At 39.6% G+C, this 22,048-nt stretch overlaps 1 protein-coding gene across 3 annotated transcripts in view; it reads right to left on the bottom strand.

The window, feature by feature from the left end:
- Positions 1-22,048, bottom strand: part of fndc5a (fibronectin type III domain containing 5a) — a 65,558-nt gene that overhangs the window by 4,702 nt on the left and 38,808 nt on the right. The window contains exons 1-2 of one of the 3 annotated variants that reach the window (XM_033988515.2): positions 12,319-12,724; positions 197-312 (exon numbers count right to left, since the gene is read on the bottom strand). In XM_033988515.2, coding sequence (XP_033844406.1) covers positions 197-312; positions 12,319-12,484 — 282 coding nt within the window. In that variant the 5' untranslated portion in view covers positions 12,485-12,724. Of the gene's footprint in view, positions 1-196; positions 313-12,318; positions 12,725-22,048 lie in introns of those variants that run through there. The other 2 variants (XM_055230897.1, XM_055230898.1) reach the window with 2 other exon arrangements.

Below are 22,048 nucleotides of genomic sequence, written 5' to 3'. Positions count from 1 at the left end.
CAGCTGTCAGTGTAGTTGATATTAAAAGTTGAGAAGCAGACTGACGGGGTGAAAAGCCCTGTGATCATTTCTTTAATACTGTTTTTGTAGACTCAGTGACTCAGTACAGAAAATCCAACATGACAGCCAACAACCAACTCTGAGTGGTGACCGGATTCAATTAGTTTACTTTTGACGAGTCTTTGGGTTTGTTTACCTGCTGTGTGATGGCAAACCCGATCACGTTGTCTCCGTCGGGGATGTCCCATGTGACCACAGCAAACCGGGCTCGCACCTCTCTCACGGTCACATTGACAGGAGGCGACAGGCTATCTGCACACAGGACACAAAAATAAAGTGTTAGATTTATTTTTTACTCTACAATTAAAGGTGCATTACTTTCTGGTGGGAGGTATATTATCTGCTTTTCTCCATGGATATATTCCATCTATGTGCCTGCCAACTTCCACAGTATATGGCTCGCCACAATCTGACTTGTGGCCTTTTGCCATCCTCTATCCTTGTCTCCAGGGAGGTAAATAAGTTTAATGTCATACTGTAGGTACAGCAACTTCAGACCAAGCAATAACATATCCATGGAGATCCATGGAGACGAGCAGTGGCAGAAAAGATACATAGTGCACCATTAAGCTATTTTTAATCACTGGTCATTTCCACACTGACTCAGCCTCTCTGCATAGGCACTCTTTGCTACTTAATTGAAAGCACCAAAGCTGGTTCGTTACAGGCGCCCTCATTAAGTTTAATGATTATTTTATTAAGCCCTTTTGAGCTCTGATGTTGAAGAATATCACTGATCAAATTGGATTCATGTGCGAAATAAGCCAGACTTGACCCGCGCTATAAGAAAATGCAGCCCATCTTCATAGCACACCTACACTTTAATGAGGGCCAAAGGTCATTAGATACAGGAGAATAATGATACGTTTTCCATACATAATTAGAAGCGTGACTGTGGTGGTGTGTGTCTGAGTTAGAGGCTGTAGACTTAATTACTGGCGGTGTATTGTATCAGGGGAATACATAAACACAACAGCCCAGCTTTAATCTCTATATGTCTGCCTGTACATCAGATCAAAGAACTCGCTGCAGAGGAGCTGTGGGCAGAAAGGTGAAATTGGTTTAAACTATCTCAGTATGCATGTAGTATATACTACTACATGATACGTGGTGTAACTGTGATGCGTGACAAGCAAAATATGGAAAAGATTTAAGAAAAGTGTCAAGTTTATGTCAATGAATCAGGTTATTTAGAGCATATTGATTTATTATTATTATTTCCTTTTTCCTGTAAGCCATTTCTGATGTTGTATGTAGGCTTGGGGCAGCCACAAAGAGCAGTGGTTGGGTTCATCCTACATTTAAAGAGATACATTTTTGCTCCAACATCGTGTTGTTTATTTATTTGCACCTAAAAGGAAAGGAAGAAGGAAAATTCATTTTTCAATTTTTATTAGGAATGCACTAATCCAATACCTGTATTGGATATTGGCTTCCAAATATCAGTTTCCAAATATCGGTTCAGCTGATATCCTGGTTGGACATGCATTTATATAATGAGACTATTTACTGGTCATAGTCAGCCCCAAAAATCTCATTGTTGTCCTGTAGCTACCTGAGAGATAAATAACAACTACACTTTCAGATCAATTCTGTTTTATTTTAATGTAAAGGAAATGAATAATGTTATCAGTCTCTGCCCTGGTATTGGTTAATATTGAGTATCAGCAGATACTTAAAGGTATAGTATCAGAAGAGGTACTGGAACAGAGAAAGCTGGATTGATGCATCCCTAATTTTTATTTGCTATTTTGACAAACAAATGTCAAGCAACCTGTATTTTTTGTGAAATTATGTTCAATCGTGCACAGTGAAAATGAACACAGTCAAACTACAAGTGAATCTGTCTTAAAGAACAGTCCTTGTCTGTCATGTTATTCTGTTCTCTGGAATCCAAATCATTTGGTTATATACAGTCAATGGGTGATTAAACAATAGTTTATCACTCAATTGGCCTTTCCCTTGACAAAAGAATTGGCTCACCATAGATACACAGTATACATTAAGCATATAGCATATTAACCCATCTTCACAATACAGTTTTTTTCACATCTGGTTATGAAATATCTAGACATTATTTGTGATAGAGTATTGAGTGTCTTGTCCCTACATAACTTTGACGGAGTGGACAGAAACAGTGACAGTGTGAGCTCTAATGAAACACCAGACTTATGTCTTCATAAAACACAGCTCGGTGTGAATGGACACAGCTGCTCTGGGAGGGATGAGGGTGACTTTGAGCCATCATGAACACATTCTCCCTACAGTAACTCAACAGCAATCAGAATGACAGGAAATGGTATGTTATTTCAGGACTCGGAGAAGCAAACACCAGTCAAATCATTTTTTGTTTAAGTGTGTCTTTTGTTATTCCATATAAAGGGTCTGATGGGTTCTGATGGGCAAATGTGACAGGCCTAGTCAGAAACAACCACATTATTTAGAGAGATGGCCCATGGTCTGTATTAAAACAAATATGGCGTCTTACATGGAGAATGCAGAAATGTTTAAAATGGGACAAATATAATAGAACTCTTTCAAAGCACTAGATCAAATGTGAGGAGTTTGCTCTGAGTTAGCCAAAATATTTTAGAGGTGTTTAAAGTTTTCGTTTTCAATGATACATCGCAGATAGACTGTAGATTGTACAAAAACTTGATTTGCTGTAAAGAGGACACCAGACCTTTCAAATACAAAGTAGAAAGGGAGAGGCTCATCTGGCTCATGTTTTAAGGCTTTAAACACAAATAAAAACAATAAGTGCCACTTCCTCTTCCTTTTTATACAATCATTTGGATGTTTTTTCACAGTGAGGACCACTTCAGCTTGTTAGAGATAATGATAAGCAAACAGCCAGTGTGAAGGAGGCATGAGGAATCAAAGTTGCCAACGTCATTATGGCTTGAAAGTGCAAGGCCATGAAGAGAATTAGCAGCCATAAATTAGCACTTCATTATGAACGTGTGGATGCTAAGGGTGCCGCTGTGAGAATTCATTTTGGGTGTTGAAATGTGTGTGTCGCCATGTTAGCTTTCTCTTAGGGATTGCACCCATAGTTCTCATTCATTCTTAATACGCCATTAGAGAGCTACACACATTTTGTCCTTGCTTGTGTCAAAAGCACTCTTCCCTTCTTGTGTACGGAGTAGATGACACAGCGTGGCAGAGCGGCAGTGAAATGAACACAAGCTGATAATGTGTCATTTAGGAGCAAACGCATCTGGTGAGTACGATCATGCGAGTCACACTGTAGCAATGTGTCCTGCTTAAAAACCCAGAGCAGCAATTTACAGTATACTAGAGGGAGTTTTAACAATAAACGAATCCAATAAAGGAAGCTCAATATTGGCAACAGGTTAACTGATTATTTTCACGGATGCCAGACTAGTCAAACAGTTTCAACCAGTTAAATCCCCACCATGTAACATTTCAGCCAGGTTAACACTATAATCAAACAGAGCGTCATCAGCAACCATCAACTGTTCAGAATGTTTCCCTTTGTAAAAACACGTTTATTTCATTACCACTGTTTTCACTGCTCAAAACTACCTGGAAAAACATGCATCTGCCTCTCCACAGACCTGGCTAGTAATTTTGTCTGGTAGCATGTCATCTGCTTTTCCAATATGGCTTTAACTTATATATTTTCATGGAGACGAGCCATCAAGTGGCTTCAAGAAGTAAAGGTTTTTATCATTATTATGTTTTCTTTTTTTTTCTCCGTTGCTTTTTGATTAAATATCTCATGTCCCACCGTCATAAGAAATCGTTTTGTCATTTGTCAGCCTCTCCATCTCAGGCAAGCTCCTTCAATTTGCAGCTCCTTCTCCAGCTCATGGTGTAGTTAGTATAGAACTGTCTCAAACTGACACTTGGATAGAAATAAAAGAAAAGACAGGGCACCAGGAAGAGAGGAATCTGTCCTCTTTCTGTCACTGATATCCTCAATTTACCTGTGAAGCGGATGCCCCAGTGACTGCAAGTCTTATTTACAGTAAGCTTTCCAAGACATACGCTCTACTGTATAAGATCAGTCAAATATATGTAAAAAAATACTAGTTATGTAGACAAACAAAGAACAAAATGCAAATATACAGTTATTTCTTCAAATCAATCCTCACCCTATAAATGAAACAAGCATGGATAGTTTATTCAATTATCTTGTTGTACCACTGGGGCAGCACGGTAAATGCAATTTGCAATTTTAATGAGCGGTTTGATCCAAGGTGATAGCAGGGTAATGGATGATGAGACTTGGTTTAGCTGAATGCGCTTGTTTTAAATGATGGGTGAACAAGTGGAGAAACAACAGGGTCAAACGCAAATTTATTTATGTACAGCGGCAACATTTTTGGGGAAAAAAATGTATAGGTAATTTTTCTGACAAGCATTGTGCGTGCGCCGTTAGTGTTCAAATGCATGTGTAAAAAAGTAAGATTTTATCCATGATGCTCATTTCAAACACACCCAGAGCATTAACATTTGAGAGAACAGTGTAATATGAGCTGATAAACAGGATGTTTGTTCAGTCCTAATTGGAACGCTTGTATTCTGCACTCTCCAATTTTCCTCAATGCTACATCTAGATGCAGTTTGTGTGTTTTGTGGTTGTCAAAGAGGCTGTAACTGATTGCCATGGCATTGCCAGTTTTCCCTTGGGCAGCTGTAACTAGTAAGAAATTTTACCACCAACTGCATTGAAGAATAATGCATCAGCAAATGACTATAGTATTTACAAGTGAACAGTAAAGATGCTATTATTGCTACATTTATTACATATAAAATAAATAGTTCAATAAATTAGAACATCGGATAGTGCATTATTTTGGATGACTGGTTTAATCATACCATTAATGCTTTTGTATTGCACAGGGACAGGAATAAATCCTTTGTTCTGTATTACCAACAAATAAAATGTGTAGTTATCCATTTTCACACAAAGAGAGGTGCAAGTGTGCATATAATCCTCTGTGATCCATTCTACTGCCCTGCACAGGCACATTAATACACCTGGGGTTATTATTGTTGCCTTGTACAGAAATTAGTTATTTACTCCACACTATAAAATGAATTCCAAACACTGGGGAGGACAGAGAATCACAAAACAATCAATTTTCACCCTGGTTCATTCTGATGGACGCACATCTGCACTCACACTATTACTGTCTAAATAAATGTCAAAAGGCAGAGGATGAAAATCAATGAGAACAAATGGATAGTCCTAAAAGACCTCTGCTGGTGGATTATTTGACAAACCCGATGCTAATGAAATCAGCTCTGAAATCAGGAGCAGCCTTATCCAGCAGCAGAACGGAGGGAGAGCAGAGAGAGGCTGATTATGAAAGAGACTCACAGCCAGACGTATGAGCTACAAATACAGAGATTAGTGACACTTTTGAACTGTTCTCCTTCTCTCATTCAGTCTGTGTCTCTCTCTGTTCTGTCTCCCTGCCTTTGTCTTTATCTCCCCCACTCTTTCTCTCCCTCTATGACACTTTCTCACGTTTAATGTTTCTCTCTTCCTTCATCTTCGTCTTCATCTCTATCTCTCTCTGCCTTTTTCTTTATCTCCCCCACTCTCTCTTTCTCTCTGACCCTTTCTCACTAACTTCTTCTCATTGCCCCCCTCTCTCTTTGTCCCCCTCTTTCTCTCTATCTCTCTATTTCTCCCCCTGCCCCTCCCCTCTCTCTCTCTTGCTCTCTGTCTTTTTCTTTATCTACCCCACTCCCTCTCTCTCCCTCTCTGACCCTTTCTCATGTTTACTATTTTTCTCTCTTTCCCTTCTTCATCTTCGTCTTCATCTCTCTCGATCTCTCGCTGCCTTTTTCTTTATCTCCTCCACTCTCTCTTTCTCTCTGACCCTTTCTCACTAATTTCTTTTCATTGCCCCATCTCTCGCTTTGTCCCCCTCTTTCTCTCTATCTCTGTTTCTTTCCCTGCCCCTCCTCTCTCTCTCTCGCTCTCTGTCTTTTTCTTTACCTCCTCCACTCTCCCTCTCTGACCCTTTCTCATTTTTACTATCTTCTCTCTATCTCTCGGCCCCTCCTCTCTCTGTCTCTGTCTTTTTCTCTCTTCCCCCCTCTCTGTCTTACTCTTCACACAGAGGAGCTGCTCTGAGGACTCAGCTGTTGGAGTAACACCTCCAGATCTGACACACAGGAGCACCATGCACAGGAGGAGGGAGACAACAGGAACAAGTGGTGTAGGATTTTTCTCCCTCCATCTTCGCTTGTAACAGAGAAGAAGAAGAAGAAGAAGAAGATCAATATAATATCTACTGAAAACAACATATTCACGAGAGGAATTATCAATAATGTAACGTGGCAGTGCACAACAAGATGCACATCAGGGACTGGACTGCAATGAAACCGTGATAAACCTTCTGTGTTTATAATATATTATCTCTATACTTTTGGTGGCATCTGGGGAAAAGGAGAGGAGAGGAAGGAGAAGGAGGAGAAGAAGGAGGAAGGATAGTGAGGACAGGGTAAAAGAAAGAGAAGAAGGAGGAGGAGAGGGGCAGAGGAAAGAGCAGGTGGCAGCAGCTGTGAATCCACACTGACACTAAGAGAGTCCACACTGACATTTCAAAACAAACCAGTGGAAATTTCAACCAGGTGTCCAGATGTGATCAGGGAGCCAACACTAAGATTAAAACAGAATTAACTGTTGTAGCATCTTGCAATTTGTGTCTTAAACTTAAAAGTGCACTGTGTACCTTTTCTGATGAAGACAGAAATGATTAAATGTGGAGAAATGATCACCATCGCACAATAGATGGGATACAAAATGAGCTTAACACTTTCAATGCTTATTCCAGCCAAAGGAAAGTAGCAGCCCCCTGTCCCTGTATTGTCTTTATTCCACACACACGAAGCTTGTTTTATACAAACACAAAATGACAAAACACTTGTTTGTTTTGCTGCCTGATCATCTGACCTGTTTCCACTTGACTTGGCCCGGGTTTGTCCCTGCAGAGCTATTGTAGGCGTGTTTGAAGTCGAGAGAAAAGGAGTCAGCTGTGAAATTAAAAATGTAATTTCACCTCCCAACACCCACAAACAGTCTCCTGCATTAATAATGTTGTCATTTATACCAGCAGTACACCGCATCTATAACCAGTACGTCATGACATTTCTTGGATACTACTTTCATCTCCCAATAGTAAAGCTGAAACGGAGCTCAGGAGAAGATTACTTCCACCACGAGGGGGACAGAGGTGTGGGCTCTCTCCTGGGGGCCCGACAGCCTACTGCTCAGATGTAAAAGCGCACCATCTGGGACCTGCACCCCTCACAGTGCCAAATAAAAATAGAAGATGCACTGCTGTTGGAGTGGAAGGGTTCAAGGAACTTGTTGAAAATACATAAGATTCCTCTGTAAATACTAAATGTACTAATGTATGTGGACAACTGGAGATATATTACACACACTATATGAGTCCAGTCAGTGCATTACATTACAATGAATCTGATCTGGGTTTGAGATGTAGTGTAGTATAAATATCTTTCAACTTCCACTTTACTAAAATGTATCAGAAAATGCATTTTTATGCAAGATCTTTCAAGTTACAACTGCACTAAAACAAATGTAGAAACACATGTAGAAAATTTAAGGTTAAGGTTCACTTTTTTGTCCCCGTAGCAAAATTTGTCCTCTGCATTTGACCCATCCTTGAATGCCACTATGACATCTCCTCAGGGTTTTCAAACTATAGCATTTGGTATTGCACCTGAAGGAGCATTTAATTCTACATCGTATAGTTAAATAAAACCTAAAATAAAAATCACTTGTGACCCCTCAACCTCAGCTTTGGTCTCTCACTACTAACAGCTTTAAAAAGAAACAAAAAGGCACTAAAAGTCAGATTCTGTTGATTTTTCTTCCCTGCCTCATGTAACACAAGGCCGTTGCTGCGTTCAGCTCATGATCTGTCTTTGATGCAGACACAAAAAACTCTGAGAGGCTTTTGAAGGAGTGAGGAAACAGAGGGAGGAGAAGGAAGAGAGAGGAGAGGGGAGACAGAGAGGTGAGAGAGGAAAGGGAGGACAAGGAGAGAACAGAGAAGAGCGCGGGGAAAGAAAGATCGACAGGAAGAGAAGTAGGAGAGGAAGGAGAAGGCGGAGAGGGAGTAGAAGAAGGTGAGAGAAAAGAGAGAAAGAGAAGAAGGAGGAAGAGAGGGGTGAAGGAAAGAGCAGTGGCAGCAGCTGTGAATCCACACTGACACTAAGAGGGCTAAAGTCCACACATTTCAAGACAGGCCAGTGGAGCTTTCAATCAGGTGTCCAGATGTGACCAGGGAACGAACACTAGGAATAAAATAGAGTTAAGTATCATAGCAATTTGCCTCTTAAACTTAAAGGTGCACTGTGTAACTTTTCTAGTGGAGGGTCTGTCACCTGCTTGTCTCTATGGAGATGTTATTACTTCGCCAATGTTATTTCACAATATGGCAGGGCAAGCAGGTGACGCCACCAGGGCCAAACCAAGTTACAGGTCAGATATGTGGAAAAAACACTTGTAACTGCAGACAAGGTGTTGGTGGACTCTATATCAGAAAAATTACATAGCACATCTTTAAACTATAAATAACAATAAAGAAAATACTAATAAATAAATGCTGTTTTATGCATGCATCATTTTACGGACTCATTATTTCTCAAAAAGCAAATTTCCTTCCTCCAAGCTCAAATTAAACCAGGATTTACCTTAGTTGCGAAGATTCATAGTGAAATATTTTTGAAAATATTTTGGCCTAACAGCCTTTTTAGACAATAGGTTTATCAGAATTCAGGCACAGGAAAATATTTTTTAAAACAATGAAGTGTTTTTCTTTGTCTAACATTCAGTATGTTGTTTGTGTAGAGAGGTGAATAATGAAACAAAATGATCACAGTCAAAGGGTTTAATTTACCCTTTAATGAAAATCCTATACGGCTTTCAGCTTTTTTAAATTGAAATGCTCATTAGACGTGAACAGCCATGAGATCGATTACTGAGCTGCCACCGGGCCCATTTGTTTAGGAGGTGATTGTGAGGTTTCCTTTTTAAACATGCCATGACAGGATGACGAATGCATGTGGTGCTTCAGTTCTTCTTATAGGCATTGTCTTGTCACTCTGATTACAAAGTGGAGAACATGAACAGCATGCTTGTCTATTAAAAATGGTTTGACTTTGAGGCTACATATTTTAATGATTTTAGTCCAGCAGTGAGTAAAACGGGTGGGCGGTTTTAGAAAATGCATTTATTGAATCGTCCACCGACATGGGAGCCTATTGTTCCAGCCTGGTTCAAATAATATTATGGCAAATAAAACAACCCTAGCATTAAACGCTAGCAAATATCACACCTCATTAATACAGCCATTACAAGCTTTTAATTGTGTCTGAATGATTGACCGGATCTAATGAACAGATGATGACAGGCTCACTGTGGTTCACTGAAACTACATGATTTAGATATCATAAAAAATGGCTGCTCCAGATTACAGCAGCAGGGCTAAAGTGCAGTGTTTAAATCAAAATTAGATGCAATTACAGAAAAATACGACTGTGTCATGTTTTCTTTTATTTATTTTTAAACTGTCTCGACCCTGTAGTTTCTTGTCCACTTCCTGTACTTAAGGCTGGGCAAAGTGACAAAGAAATACTTTTTACCCTCATGATGATTGATAAAATGTTTGGATTTAATTAAACTAATGAATGTAAATGCAATATTAATTAGCTATTTATCTTATTCTGGAAGTTGCCGTGAGCACTGTCATCCTCACTCAAGTTGTATTATTTTGCATGGTGCTGCCGATCTTGACACTAAATAAGTTCCATAGGGATTCAAAGCTGTTTGAAAAGCCTCTCAGAGAATCGGTGCAGTGTTGACTTGTTCAAAATAAACCTATTTTACATCATACTTTAACAGCAAAACATTCCTCAATTTCTTCATTGAAAACGTAAGTGCTACCACAAAGAAAGAAAAATGTAAAGTGAAACTAAAAATATGAGAATCTGGATTCAAACATGTTCGATCAATATCACTGCTGCACACGGACAGTATTTAATTGCTATGGCTGCCCCAGAGGACCAAGAACTCAGGAATGAAAGATAATCATTGTAACCAAACCCTTCATTTCCCATGAGTCCATTTAAAATAAGTCTAGTTTCATTAATACTATAGCAAATGTTCCCATTTTAACACTATGTGCTGATGTAATTTGCTTTTATTTAGGGAATTGTGCACAAATTACTGTTTTCACTTACATTTGATTCAGTTTTTCTAAACCCCATAGTCTCCACCTATAACTCCTTTCAATGGACATTCAATGGTTTGGCACTCCCCACTATAATGTACTTTAGCCAGAAAGTTTACAACTGGACAGAGGTTGCCAACATCTGATATTTTGCGTTTATTTGATAAAAATAACTTCCTGTAATCATTACTGTGAGCCTTTTTCAAACAAAGCACAATAACTGGAGCTTGGCTCAATCCACATTTGTTGATTGATTCATTGATTTCCTGTTTGACTAAACTCGGGGGAAGCAGTTAGAGCACACAAGCCCAGCACAATTTATGGGCTTGTTTAGATAAACGTGTGACCAGGTCGATTTACATTTTAAACAGTAGCATTACTTTGTGTTTGGATGTTTATGAGTGGCTATGAGGGCGGACACAGTAAAGATGTCAGTGGAGTATGCATTTATGGTGGACCTACACACACTCTTGGTTCTCTTCTCCTCTCTCCAGTTGGAATCGATTTGTTTTTCATGGTGCAGGTGTCTGGGAGAATCTTTAAATAAACACAGACAAACCTGAACCAAATTGGACTACAAGTAACGCCTACAGTAAGAACACTACACCAATGCCTTTGTGATGGGGCTGTGTAATTAATTCAAATTCAATAATCTCTTCTTGTCAATAATTCAGCATGTTTTTTAACCAACAGGTCTACGGCCAATATTCTGTCAATAAAAGCATGTGGTTTGGCACAAAGCTTATATTCGGGAGGCAGAAGTTTGACTATTTTTATGTTTTAAATGACAAATGATAAAAGTATATCTTATTTGTGTTCAGGAAAGTAATACTGAAAGACATTTTTTCCATTTAAGATAAAATAAAATTGAAAAGAAAATCATGTCCTGTCACACAGCCCTACTTTATACCTTACTTAGTTTTATATGTATTATTATTTTACAGCATAGCATAAAAGAAAGACAGGAGAAACATTCTGCAAAATAACAGAAACTGGATTGAACTAATGATGCAAAACTAAGCGGCAGGTTGACAATTTGGCTTAAAGCTGCATGTGCGCTGTAGCTCTAACTCCTGAGCCACACCAGGAAGAACCTTTTGCTATTTATCTACAATCATTTCGTAGTTAAAAGAAACTTGCTTATACTTGGTAGTTTGTTTCAAATTTCTAGAGATTTTACTGTTTGTCCTCTCCTTTCTTGTGCAAACTGCAGCTACATATTGAGCTTAGGTCCTTTGCTACAGTGTTCACAAACCCAGATGGACCTGATCTACTACACTGTTATAAACAAGCAAAGAGCTGGACAGAGTCAAGCACCTTTTGTTCTAAACACCTTCACATTTTGGACCACCATTTCAAAATGTGCATTACATTCAATGGGTACAGGCTCACTTATAGTCCAAACAGAACCAACAATATAGTACAAACCCTGAGTCAAGTGGAGCTTTGGGTCTTGGTGTGTGCTGTGTGCAGTGATCCATCTCCAGTGAGAGCCAGAGCAGTGGGAGGATGAGAACCAGAGGTGAGTCTCCAAATAAGGAGTATGTATACCGCTATGTCCTACACATGTAATTTTGGATTCAGAAATGCTCATTTTATACAGGCTACATGTATTCACTATCTTGGTCAATGGTGTCCTATTAGTGAAGACTATTGTTACCAATCAGCAGCTCCAGTCTTTTATTGCAGGATAAAATGTTGTGAGATCCCTGGTTCATTTTCATTCATGTTAAAGCAAATGCTCCCAAAAGTGTAAGCTGATCAATCAACCACAAAACCACAGGACACCTCTCCAAATCACATCTACAGACCATAGCTTGTTCAAATTCAGCACCATCACTTCGCTCCAAAAGATGACTGCACGGGAATGTCTAGCTACAACACGCTCACAAAAACACTATCCAGGCTATTTTTACCCATGCCCCACATGTTTCTTCCCAAATCCACACAAAAATGCCAACAGATCCTTGCGGATTCCTCCTAAAAAATGCGAACGGGGCTTTCGACTCACCCGCGGAGACAGGGGAGACGCCGAGACAGCTGAGGACGAGCAGTCGGAAAATTCTGTCCATGTTGGCGCTACGTGCGGTCCCATTTACTCTCTCCGGGGGATGTGGGTGCTCCTCCGCCGGCCAACAGTAGTCCAGGTGCCGCTGTGATGGTGCGGCGCTCGGCATTCACGTCCGCGTCGTCTGCCTCTCTCCACCGACTGTATGTTGCAGCCTGGAAGTGTCTGGAGGGGGCGGTTTTCTGTCAGCAGCACGCACGGACCAGCGCTTACTCATTCAAACAGCAGATAGGCAGTCGTCATCGCGGGTTTTGTTATTATTTTTTGGGGAAATTTAAGCGAGCGAGCAGCCTCCTAAGCCTCCACAGCTTTCGATGTATCCCTCTACGATCCCTGTCTCTGTGCTGCTGCAGAGTGCAACGTGCGTGCTCCTTTTACGCACACACCAAAGTCAAGTTTAAGACTCAACCACAAGCCCCAAAATGATACTATTAGTTCTCAAATATGCGTGGTCAAAACAATGAAAATCCCACACTACCAAACACTCGCCTGTAGTTTTGAAAGAGCAGTACTTTTAAATGATAGCTGCCTACACGCCTATTAATAATGCATAGCCTACAGCAGCCCACATGCTCATCGTCCCCGCCTCAGCAAAGATAAAAGCAACTCTTAACTCGCGAGTTTTCCACTTCACTTAACCACGTGGACACAGTTTGACCCCAGTCGCACAATTTTACTCACATTTTCTTTTAAAGTGCACAATACCTTTGGAGAGGTCAAGTTGTCTCCGTGCAAAAAATTGGTGCTGGCTGTAGAAGTCCGGAGAGCGTTACATTGTGCAGTCCGCTGGCTGTGTCCCCAAGAAATGTTGTAATGATTGTTCAGTGCACCTCGATTCATAGCATGCTGCCTCTGACGCGCCACACGAGCGTAAGAACTATGCAAACTGCTGCCCCCTCCGCGTGCTGTGATGAATAGACTCCACGAGCAGTTACACACGGTGGGCTGAATTGTTTAACTGTACAAATAACAGGCAAGTAAAGCTACACAGGAAGCATTTGTCCATTATTGTTGATTAGGTTATGAAAGATTCTTACCAAGTGGAAGAAATTGTCAATTGCAACTGCTTTAATTATAGCCCCTTCACGCAATTAAGAGCCTTTTTCAAAATAGCATTACACTAAACAAGTAGGTCTAACTAAACTTTAAGTTGGCCCTGGATATTTGACTATGAACACTCAACACAACTAGTTCCTACAATCTTTTCTAAAGCTCAAATGCACATTCTCAAGTAAAAACACAATTTCCCTTACAAAATTGCACTTGAGTAATTTATTTGAGTTTACTTACTACAATCTGTTACATTATGCATGCAGTTGCTCAGCTATAGTTCTCTTCCACAGTGAGTAAACTTGGAGGGCAACAGTGAAGAATGGCTGGAGGTGGCACATGCAGTAAAGCTACAGGAGCAGAGCCATAAGCACATTTGTCATGTCAGTTGAAGTGTGCAGTCCAGAGTCAATATGAGCTGAATCAAGTGTAGCAGTACCCGCAGGTACACACGGAAACGCACAGAGGTAAGACACGTCTAAGCCAATGCATGTATAATCTGCTATGGATGACAGAGTACATTTCACTGTTCATGTGATTCTTCAAATGCACTCTGCACGCGATTGTCAAGAGGTTTTTCTTACCAAGATTGTGGGTTTATGGACTGCTCTGGTCATGTACAGTATATCTGTATTTTTATTTGGTTTAACACTATCAACCTGCATAATCATAATGATCATAATACCTGGGAAATAAGTAATTGTAAATAATGTGGATTCATTGTGACCAAACGTGAACTACACATACAATAAATGAGAGGTAATATTTGCATTTTAGACCAAAGCGAACATTGCAAAAAAGTCTACTGCCCTCTAAAAGACTTGAAACAGGGCTGTAAAAATAATTGATGCTGGTATTATTTTTTATAAATATATTGTCCTATGTAGACCATTGCACTACATACACATTTGCAGAGTTTATACTAGTTTCTGTATCATATTTATGTCAAATTATCAAAATTGGCCCTTCATATCAGCCTCAAAATATTGGCAGAGTTTATCTCCCAATGATTGCTGTGAATAAAAAAAGGTTTTAGCATAGAGTCATTGAGTTTAATACATTACAATGTAACAACACATGTTTCTAAGTAGTTGTGAGCTTTTTATTAATTTATTCCATTCAAATGATAGACCACAGCTTGGTTGAAGAGCTCTATCCCACTCACCCCTAGTTTTCATATATTTATGCTTGTATCTGGTTTCTTTTACTTTGTCCGTTTCATTCCCAATTGGAACAAAAACACTATACAACAGAATTACAAATATTCTCCAAAGTTACAAAGATGCCAAATACACTTTCATGTTAAAACCACAGTAAATTTGTTTCAGTCTGGTCAAATAACCGTCAACATTTATGGTGCATCATGGGACCTTAGATTTGTCCCTATACCCTGGACCATCACTGCGTTAATGATCTTTGAAGTCAGCACTCAGCAAACACACTGCGGCCCATGCGGGTAATTTAGCGGTGGAGAATTGGCCTGCTGCTATCTGCCGTACACTTTCCAACATTAAACACAGATGAAGCGGAAAAGCAGCGATAAATCTGATGTCTTTGTGGACGTTAGCTCAGTCTCTGCTCCCCTGAGATGCAGCCCAATGGAGGGAGACATTGTTTGTCTGTGAAAGCGTGTTTGGACGTAGAATGAGATTGGTAGGTTTGATGTAATCATTTCTCAAGGGCTTTCAACTGGAACATTAGTGTAAAGTTATAGAGGTTACACTTGGTTTATCATAGCTCTAAAGTGAGGCTGGATCAGCACTCGGCCTGTCACTGTCACATAACTAGAATTGAAAGTTGCACTGTGTAACTTTTTCTGTTGGAGGATTTGCCACCTGTATTTATATCCATGGTGATAACAAGTGACGACACCAGGCCAAACATTACAGGGCAGTTCTTTGGAGAAGCATCACCGGACTCAGTTCACAATTCAAGCCCACAACCGTACTATTTTTTGTTCGAAATAAAACCAATCAATTATAGCTGTATGTTTTAAAATGTATTATCTATCAACACACCTGTAATTAAACAAATGCAAGATATAGATTTAATGTCATACTATGGAACATTACAGACAAAGTTATACCATCGCCATGCAGACCATAGAGTGGTAGACGCCCCCACCATCTTAGTCCTACCTGCTGCTACAACAGACCATAATTCAGGTTTGGATTTAAAGATTTACTCAGAACTAAGTCCTGGAGCCCAAGGCATTTAAACAGTGCAAACATTTGTCTGCATCCTGCTGATGCCTTTGTACTGTTACCACTGTGAGCCACAAAGCGATTGTTTTTATTTATGATTATAGAGGCAACATCTGAGAGTGGGACTTTATGAGAACACAATAAAGATGTCCATGCACAGTGTTTTACAGAAGTGACTGAACTTATACCTGTGTTTGCAGTTTGAAAGACAGAAGCATAATATCACTAAATTGCAGCTATTACAAGTTGTATTTTTTATAGGTTTTATAGGAAGTTCTTTGAATGGATATGATCCCTAGTATGCAGCTTTTAAAGTTAACTAAAAGAAATACTATTTTCTTGTTAACATGACTGGCAAGCCTGTTCCTCCTAATTTCTGTGTGAAAGCAGAAGGGTCTGGAAGCAGACCACAGAGCGCACCAGAGAACAGTCCAACTTTTGGACGTGACAATCGCAGATGCTCATTTTTATGTGTCTCTCAAATCTCACTGAATATCCTTATCAGAACATTCAGAACTAAATCTATAACCTCTTTTACCTCAGATTTACATAGTTTAGTGCTTTGCTTGTTGATTATGCCTCACTACTTATATGTCCTCTGTGTTTTTGTCTTCATTTTTATCTGTAAGCCAGTTCCAGACCCACACATTTTTGGTAAGTACTGTCAAAGCATGTGGTCTTGGCTGGCAAGGCAAACCAGTCCCAATAATATTTATGTTAGAAATTCTTCTTGATGCTAAAACACAACTTTAGCCTGATGCAGTACTTCCACTATGCAGAAAAGATTGTGCTTTTGTTGAATGAATGAGTATTTTATCATCCCACAACTTAGAGGTCTAGTTCAAGTTCATTTGCAGCTTCTGTCTCAAATCAAGAAAAATGTGAACTTGCTGTGACCTGACTCAAAGCCTCTTATGGTGAAATCTTCAAGTATTTTGTAACTGGGCAAAGGTGGTTTTAAATGACAGCAGCAGCCCACAGTCAGCGGGACAGGAAGACATTGAAGAGCAAGAAATGTGTTTTTCTGTCAACATTGTGTCCCCTTCAGTGGATACTGTCTTGTTTTGTAGTAAAGAAACTTGGACTACATTTTACAATGAGTTATTTTGTCGGTGCAGCTTTGTCTAGCTCCTACTGTAGATGTAGATTGATAGAAGTTATTTTAAACAACTTTAAATCAAGGCAAAATATCTAGCAGTGACCGTGATGCCCGTGTTTAGTAGTAACTGTTGACATTTGATTCTTCACCTCTAAAACAAAACAAACCCCTTAAATAGATGCTGCTTAATGGTGTAATTAGAAAGTAGTTAGGTTAATACAGGGGCCTATACTAAGATAAACAAGAAGCACTATAAAGGCAAAGTCATGTTTTATTTCCTGCTGCATCCTTATAATTCTCTCTACTCCTTAACCAACTGTTAATCAGCTGCAGCAGACCTTCCTTTAACTCTCAGGCCAAGTCCATCTCTCTCAAGAACCGATAAAGGGATCAGGTTAGGGACACAATTATATGCACCCCACCACTTTCCCCCCCTACAGCACCATTACTCCTCGCCCCCTCACCTTCTCCAAACCTCTCCCTCTCTCTGAAATAAACTCAAATTGTATTAACGAGAATAAGCATTGCCCTGAGTAGCAAAGTCAGCACTTAACTATTGAGTTGGCTGCCACAGAGACACCTACTGTTTATATGGTGCACTCTCTCGGTTGTAGATATGATAGACTGGGATTATTTAAGAGGAGATATTGGTCTATTTAAGAGGAGATATTGGTCTCTTCAGTGGATAAATCAATTTAAAATAGTTTAGCGTTGGTAGTGTGGCTTGATGAGACGGTTGGTTTCAGAGGAGACACTATTGAGGGCCGAGTGGTGTCTATTTGGCATCAGTGCAGTGTTTACATTATGATAATTATATTGCTTGGGGTCAGTGATTGGCTCTTAGCACTTCATTTTTGCAGTTAATGTAGTGTCACAATACAACAATGTCTTAATTGATTTTGGTACTAAGGAAAAGGCTTGACATCAACTTTGATATTACAATAATAATAGTCATTCACTTCAAAGAGTTGTTCCAAAGACTGGCTCTTTTTGTATTTAGTTAAATGACAGAAGCCAATGTGAGAACTCATTTTAAGGCAAGGCAAGTTTATTTATATAGCACAATTCATACACAAGGTAATTCAAAGTGCTTTACAGAATAACAAAAAACACATTAAAATCACAATACAGCAAATCGAAACATAAATAATCCCAAATAATCATTATAAGATTAACATTAAAGGAGAAAAGTGCAGAGTAAAAACTTTTCAGTCATATGCACAGCTAAAAATAACTGTTTTGGTTCTGTTTGGATTTAAACATAGTCAAAATAGAGGCCTGTCTCACATCTTCAAGAAGACTGTTCCAGGTTTTAGCTGCATAAAACTGAAACTCTGATTCCACATGTTTAGTCCTGACTCTGGGCACCAGCTGGAGGTGAGTATCTGAAGTCCTCAGAGCGTGACATGGTTCATATGGCACTAACATGTTGGAGACGTACTTTGGTGCTAGGCTATGATGGAGAGACTTGTACAGAAACAGAGCTGCTTTAAAGTCTATTCTCTGAGCCACAGGAGCCAGTGCAGAGACCTGAGCACAGGACTTATGTGCTCGTACTTTCTGGTTCTAATCAGGACCCGAGCAGCAACGTTCTGGATTTTAACAACTAATCACAGAGAGAAATGACCAAGGCTCAAAAAAAAAAAAAAAAAAGGTTAAAACATAATAAACTGTCATTATGATGCCAGATACGTATGTTTTTTGTGCATTCAGCTCTCACTTGTGTTGTCTACTTTGCTTCTGTGCTTATTTCTGTGTTGGTTGAGCGTTAATCAGTAAAAACATGCAGAGAAAAAAATGAAATAAAAGATCTGGTTCTTTTAAAAACTGAGGTCTGATTCCAACTGCTCATGTTAAGGAACCATTGAAAAGAGCCCATTCCTTCACATCACTACAGGTCACATCACTACTGCATAAGTCATAATAGTTGAGCTGGGGACAATTTTAGAAAACAGTGATAGTCTGGTATTTTTTAATGTGTAACCAAATATCTTTTTAAATTCAGTTCACTGTTGCAAAAAGTTCTCAAACTCGGCATCTCTTCTTCCTCATCTTACTATCAAACACCCACTATACTGTGTGTGGATGACCTGAACTACTCTCCCACTGAAATCACATTTGCAAATTCTGTAAAGTGTTTATGAGCGGAGCCCTGAGACCTGCTGCCTTTGTATCGATTGCTGTGAGATGAAACACATTGATTGGGAGAAATCTTCTGTGCACAGCTCTCCGCACCTGCCACTCCTCGTTCTTGATCTACAGCAGCAGGCCAGTTGTACCGCTCCAACAAAGCACTCAGCCAAACTAGCCCACTGCTCCAAAAACATGACATCATCAACAGTGGACGGGTAAATATTCATGAGGGGAGAGTGATGGGAGAGCACGGGGCAGACTACACCGGACCTGTCAGAAAGGAGGGGGGTATTGTAATAAAAATGCAATATATTTGATGTATCTCTGTAGGTGAATGTTTAGGGGTCACTGCTGCTTTTTAAATGGGATTGTCACGATCATTGTGCTTTTTGATTTGCTTTCTTTACAACAGTCTGTTTCTGGGTCTACTATGACTTGACTGACATTCTCAAAAAAGTACAAGCCTAACTGCGAACGAACATGTGACGTCTACCACTCACATTGTAATAAACATATACACCATATTCACAATATAATAAGTAATAGACTGATGCCTCCAAGATCAACACAACTGGTCTTAGTGTATCCCATATACTGCACATGTGTTTGCAGTGGATTAAGGCCTCAAATTAAACCTCTTCAAAGACTTTAGTCAGTGTGGACAATAAACAAGTGTAATACACTGCTCACTTACTTACAAACGTGCAAAATATTCTGTTTCCCTTGCAGCAGTGGCCATATATCACACTAAGGGAAGATAACAGCTACGTTCTGGTCATTTTGGTTAAGGCCACATTTTTTATCTATAGCGTCCTTTAATCTCAGGGAAGAGTGACCCCCACTGTGGGAGGGCTATAAAACACTCACCTTGTTCGACTTTGCTTTAAATTTCTTAATGTGTAACCCCCACTCTGGTATAAAACACGTGTACAATCTCACCTTGTTTAGACTCTGCTTTAGACACCGCTTAAGACACAACTCACTAAACTCTGCTTCAGACACAGCTTTAGACACTGCTCACTTGACTCTGCTTTGAATTTTGCTGGACGCTGCCTTTAACCCGACTGTATTGCTGAAACCGACAATAAAGATTTATAGAATGATCCCCGCGCTTTTACGTCTGTTCTTCATGCAACAGGACATAAACCGACATCAGCCATTTAATTGTAAGGGAGAATAAGTGGCAGGGGAAGTGCACTTTGGAGAAAAGAAGAGTACAACAAATACTTTTACTGATATAAATCTGTTGTCCTTGAGAACTGAGTTGATTTCCTGTGGTTGGAACCAGGATAACAGGTGTGAAAATATAATCTGCTTGTCATTTTGGGGGAAAATCTGCACCCATGTCATACCTAGGCAAATTGTTGAGTACTATGCAACTCAAGCAAAGCCTATGAGGATCTTTCCCAGATCTTGAACCTGATTCTTTTCATATTTGCCCTGGATTCTTAGAAAAACTTCCACAAGGGAACTTACTCGGACATCTGCTGCGAGTAGGCTGCTATAGTATGGAGGTAGCAGTATACCATTGTCTTTTGTACTGTAGCTCAGAGACATCTCGAAACTGTTGTGCGTCGAGAGAAAGAGAGAAGGTGAAAGAGAGCGGGCATGAAGTGCAAGTCTGAATCCATCGCACCAAAGCTTTAGCCCGGAGCATCTTGACTTGAGCACACATTCACACAGACGGAGAGCAGAGGAGTTCAGGTCCATTCTGCAGGGAGAGGACAGGAGAATTGTACTGTGTTTTAGTAAATACACCCACAAACACACTACGCTCTGCCTCTGACTTTTCCCATTCTCTTGGCAGTTTGAACTTGTTTAGAAAAAATATAATGGGCAGCGACTTTTCACCAACTTGAAACTACATGTAAATCATTAATTACACAAAAAATACAAAACTATGTCTCAGTTTATATATTTACAGCAGACCTATTATGCTAAATCCATTTTTAGAGCTTTTAACCATGATATAGTTGTTTCTCCTTCTCGTTTACCCTCTCATAGTTGTATTTAGCAAGTTTCGTGCATGTTTAAGTCATTTTTATACTTCTGTATTCAAGACATTATTGCTCCAGTCAACCCCCATTTTCACAGCCATTGATGGTACATGCCCACTGCTCTGTACTTACTTCGTTCTCCAGTTTTCTTTTCTTAACCGGTGATGCGCGTAGGATTCAGCAGCGTTGTGGAGCTATTTTGGTAAAAATGGAAAAAAGTCTGCTACTTGCTGGGATGATATGCAGCTATCCATTGCAGGTTCCAGTAGCTTTATGTTTTTGTTTTTTTTTTTGTTTTTTTTTTTAATAGTAGCTCCCATTGGGCACTGTAGTTTTCTAACATGGAAGTAATAATAATAATAATAATAATACATTTTATTTGTTAGGCGCCTTTCAAGGCTCTCAAGGGCGCCGTACATACATACGTACACAATACAAATTGAAACAATGTAAAATGATTAAAAATACATTTAAAAACAAATATAGATTAAAGCAAATATAGATTAAAAGAGAGAGCAGTTATGGTCAGAGTGGTCAGGGAGTTAGCAGACTTGTTTCTTTTATTAAGTCATTTGTAATATAAAATGTCCAGATGATAACATAATGATCCACAGGTATCATAACTATATTAGACTCACAACATGTCTTGTTTAAATTCTACATTAGGGCTAGTAGTTTCAGATAGCATTTGATGACTGTGTGCAAACCATCTTGGTGGGCCCACATTAAAGGTTCTCTATGTGTATTTGATAAATGTACAGATGTTTTGAGAGTCAATCCCTGCACTGGAGTTTGGTTAAAGAAGAACCCTTAACGCCCCAGTCTTGCATCCATACTTAACTCTTACGCCCAACTTAAAGATGTCTGTGTAATCCCTCAGTCATCCAGGTCTGATCCATCCCAAAAGATGAAGTTAAATCTGTCAACTCGACAAATCGTTGTAGGAGTGAAGCCGTTTCGCTGCTCATCCAAGCTACTTCTTGAGTTCTGGTCAGATTGCTGGTGGACACTGCCTTATATCTATCTGAAGGGAGGGACTAACTATAGTGAAACTGTAAACAGCTATTGTCTCCAGTTAAAGAAGCTATTTTTGTTAGGAAAGACAATCCTTCCTTAAACAGGACATCACCTATCCCCCATCTATAACTCCATCCTCAGACCCAAACAAAGAGAACAATAGCAGGGTCGTT

Source organism: Periophthalmus magnuspinnatus, chromosome 22 (assembly GCF_009829125.3).
Source record: "Periophthalmus magnuspinnatus isolate fPerMag1 chromosome 22, fPerMag1.2.pri, whole genome shotgun sequence".
NCBI lineage: Eukaryota > Metazoa > Chordata > Actinopteri > Gobiiformes > Gobiidae > Periophthalmus > Periophthalmus magnuspinnatus.
The sequence above is the reverse complement of the archived record's forward strand: the minus strand, read 5'-3'. Positions and strand labels throughout refer to the sequence as shown.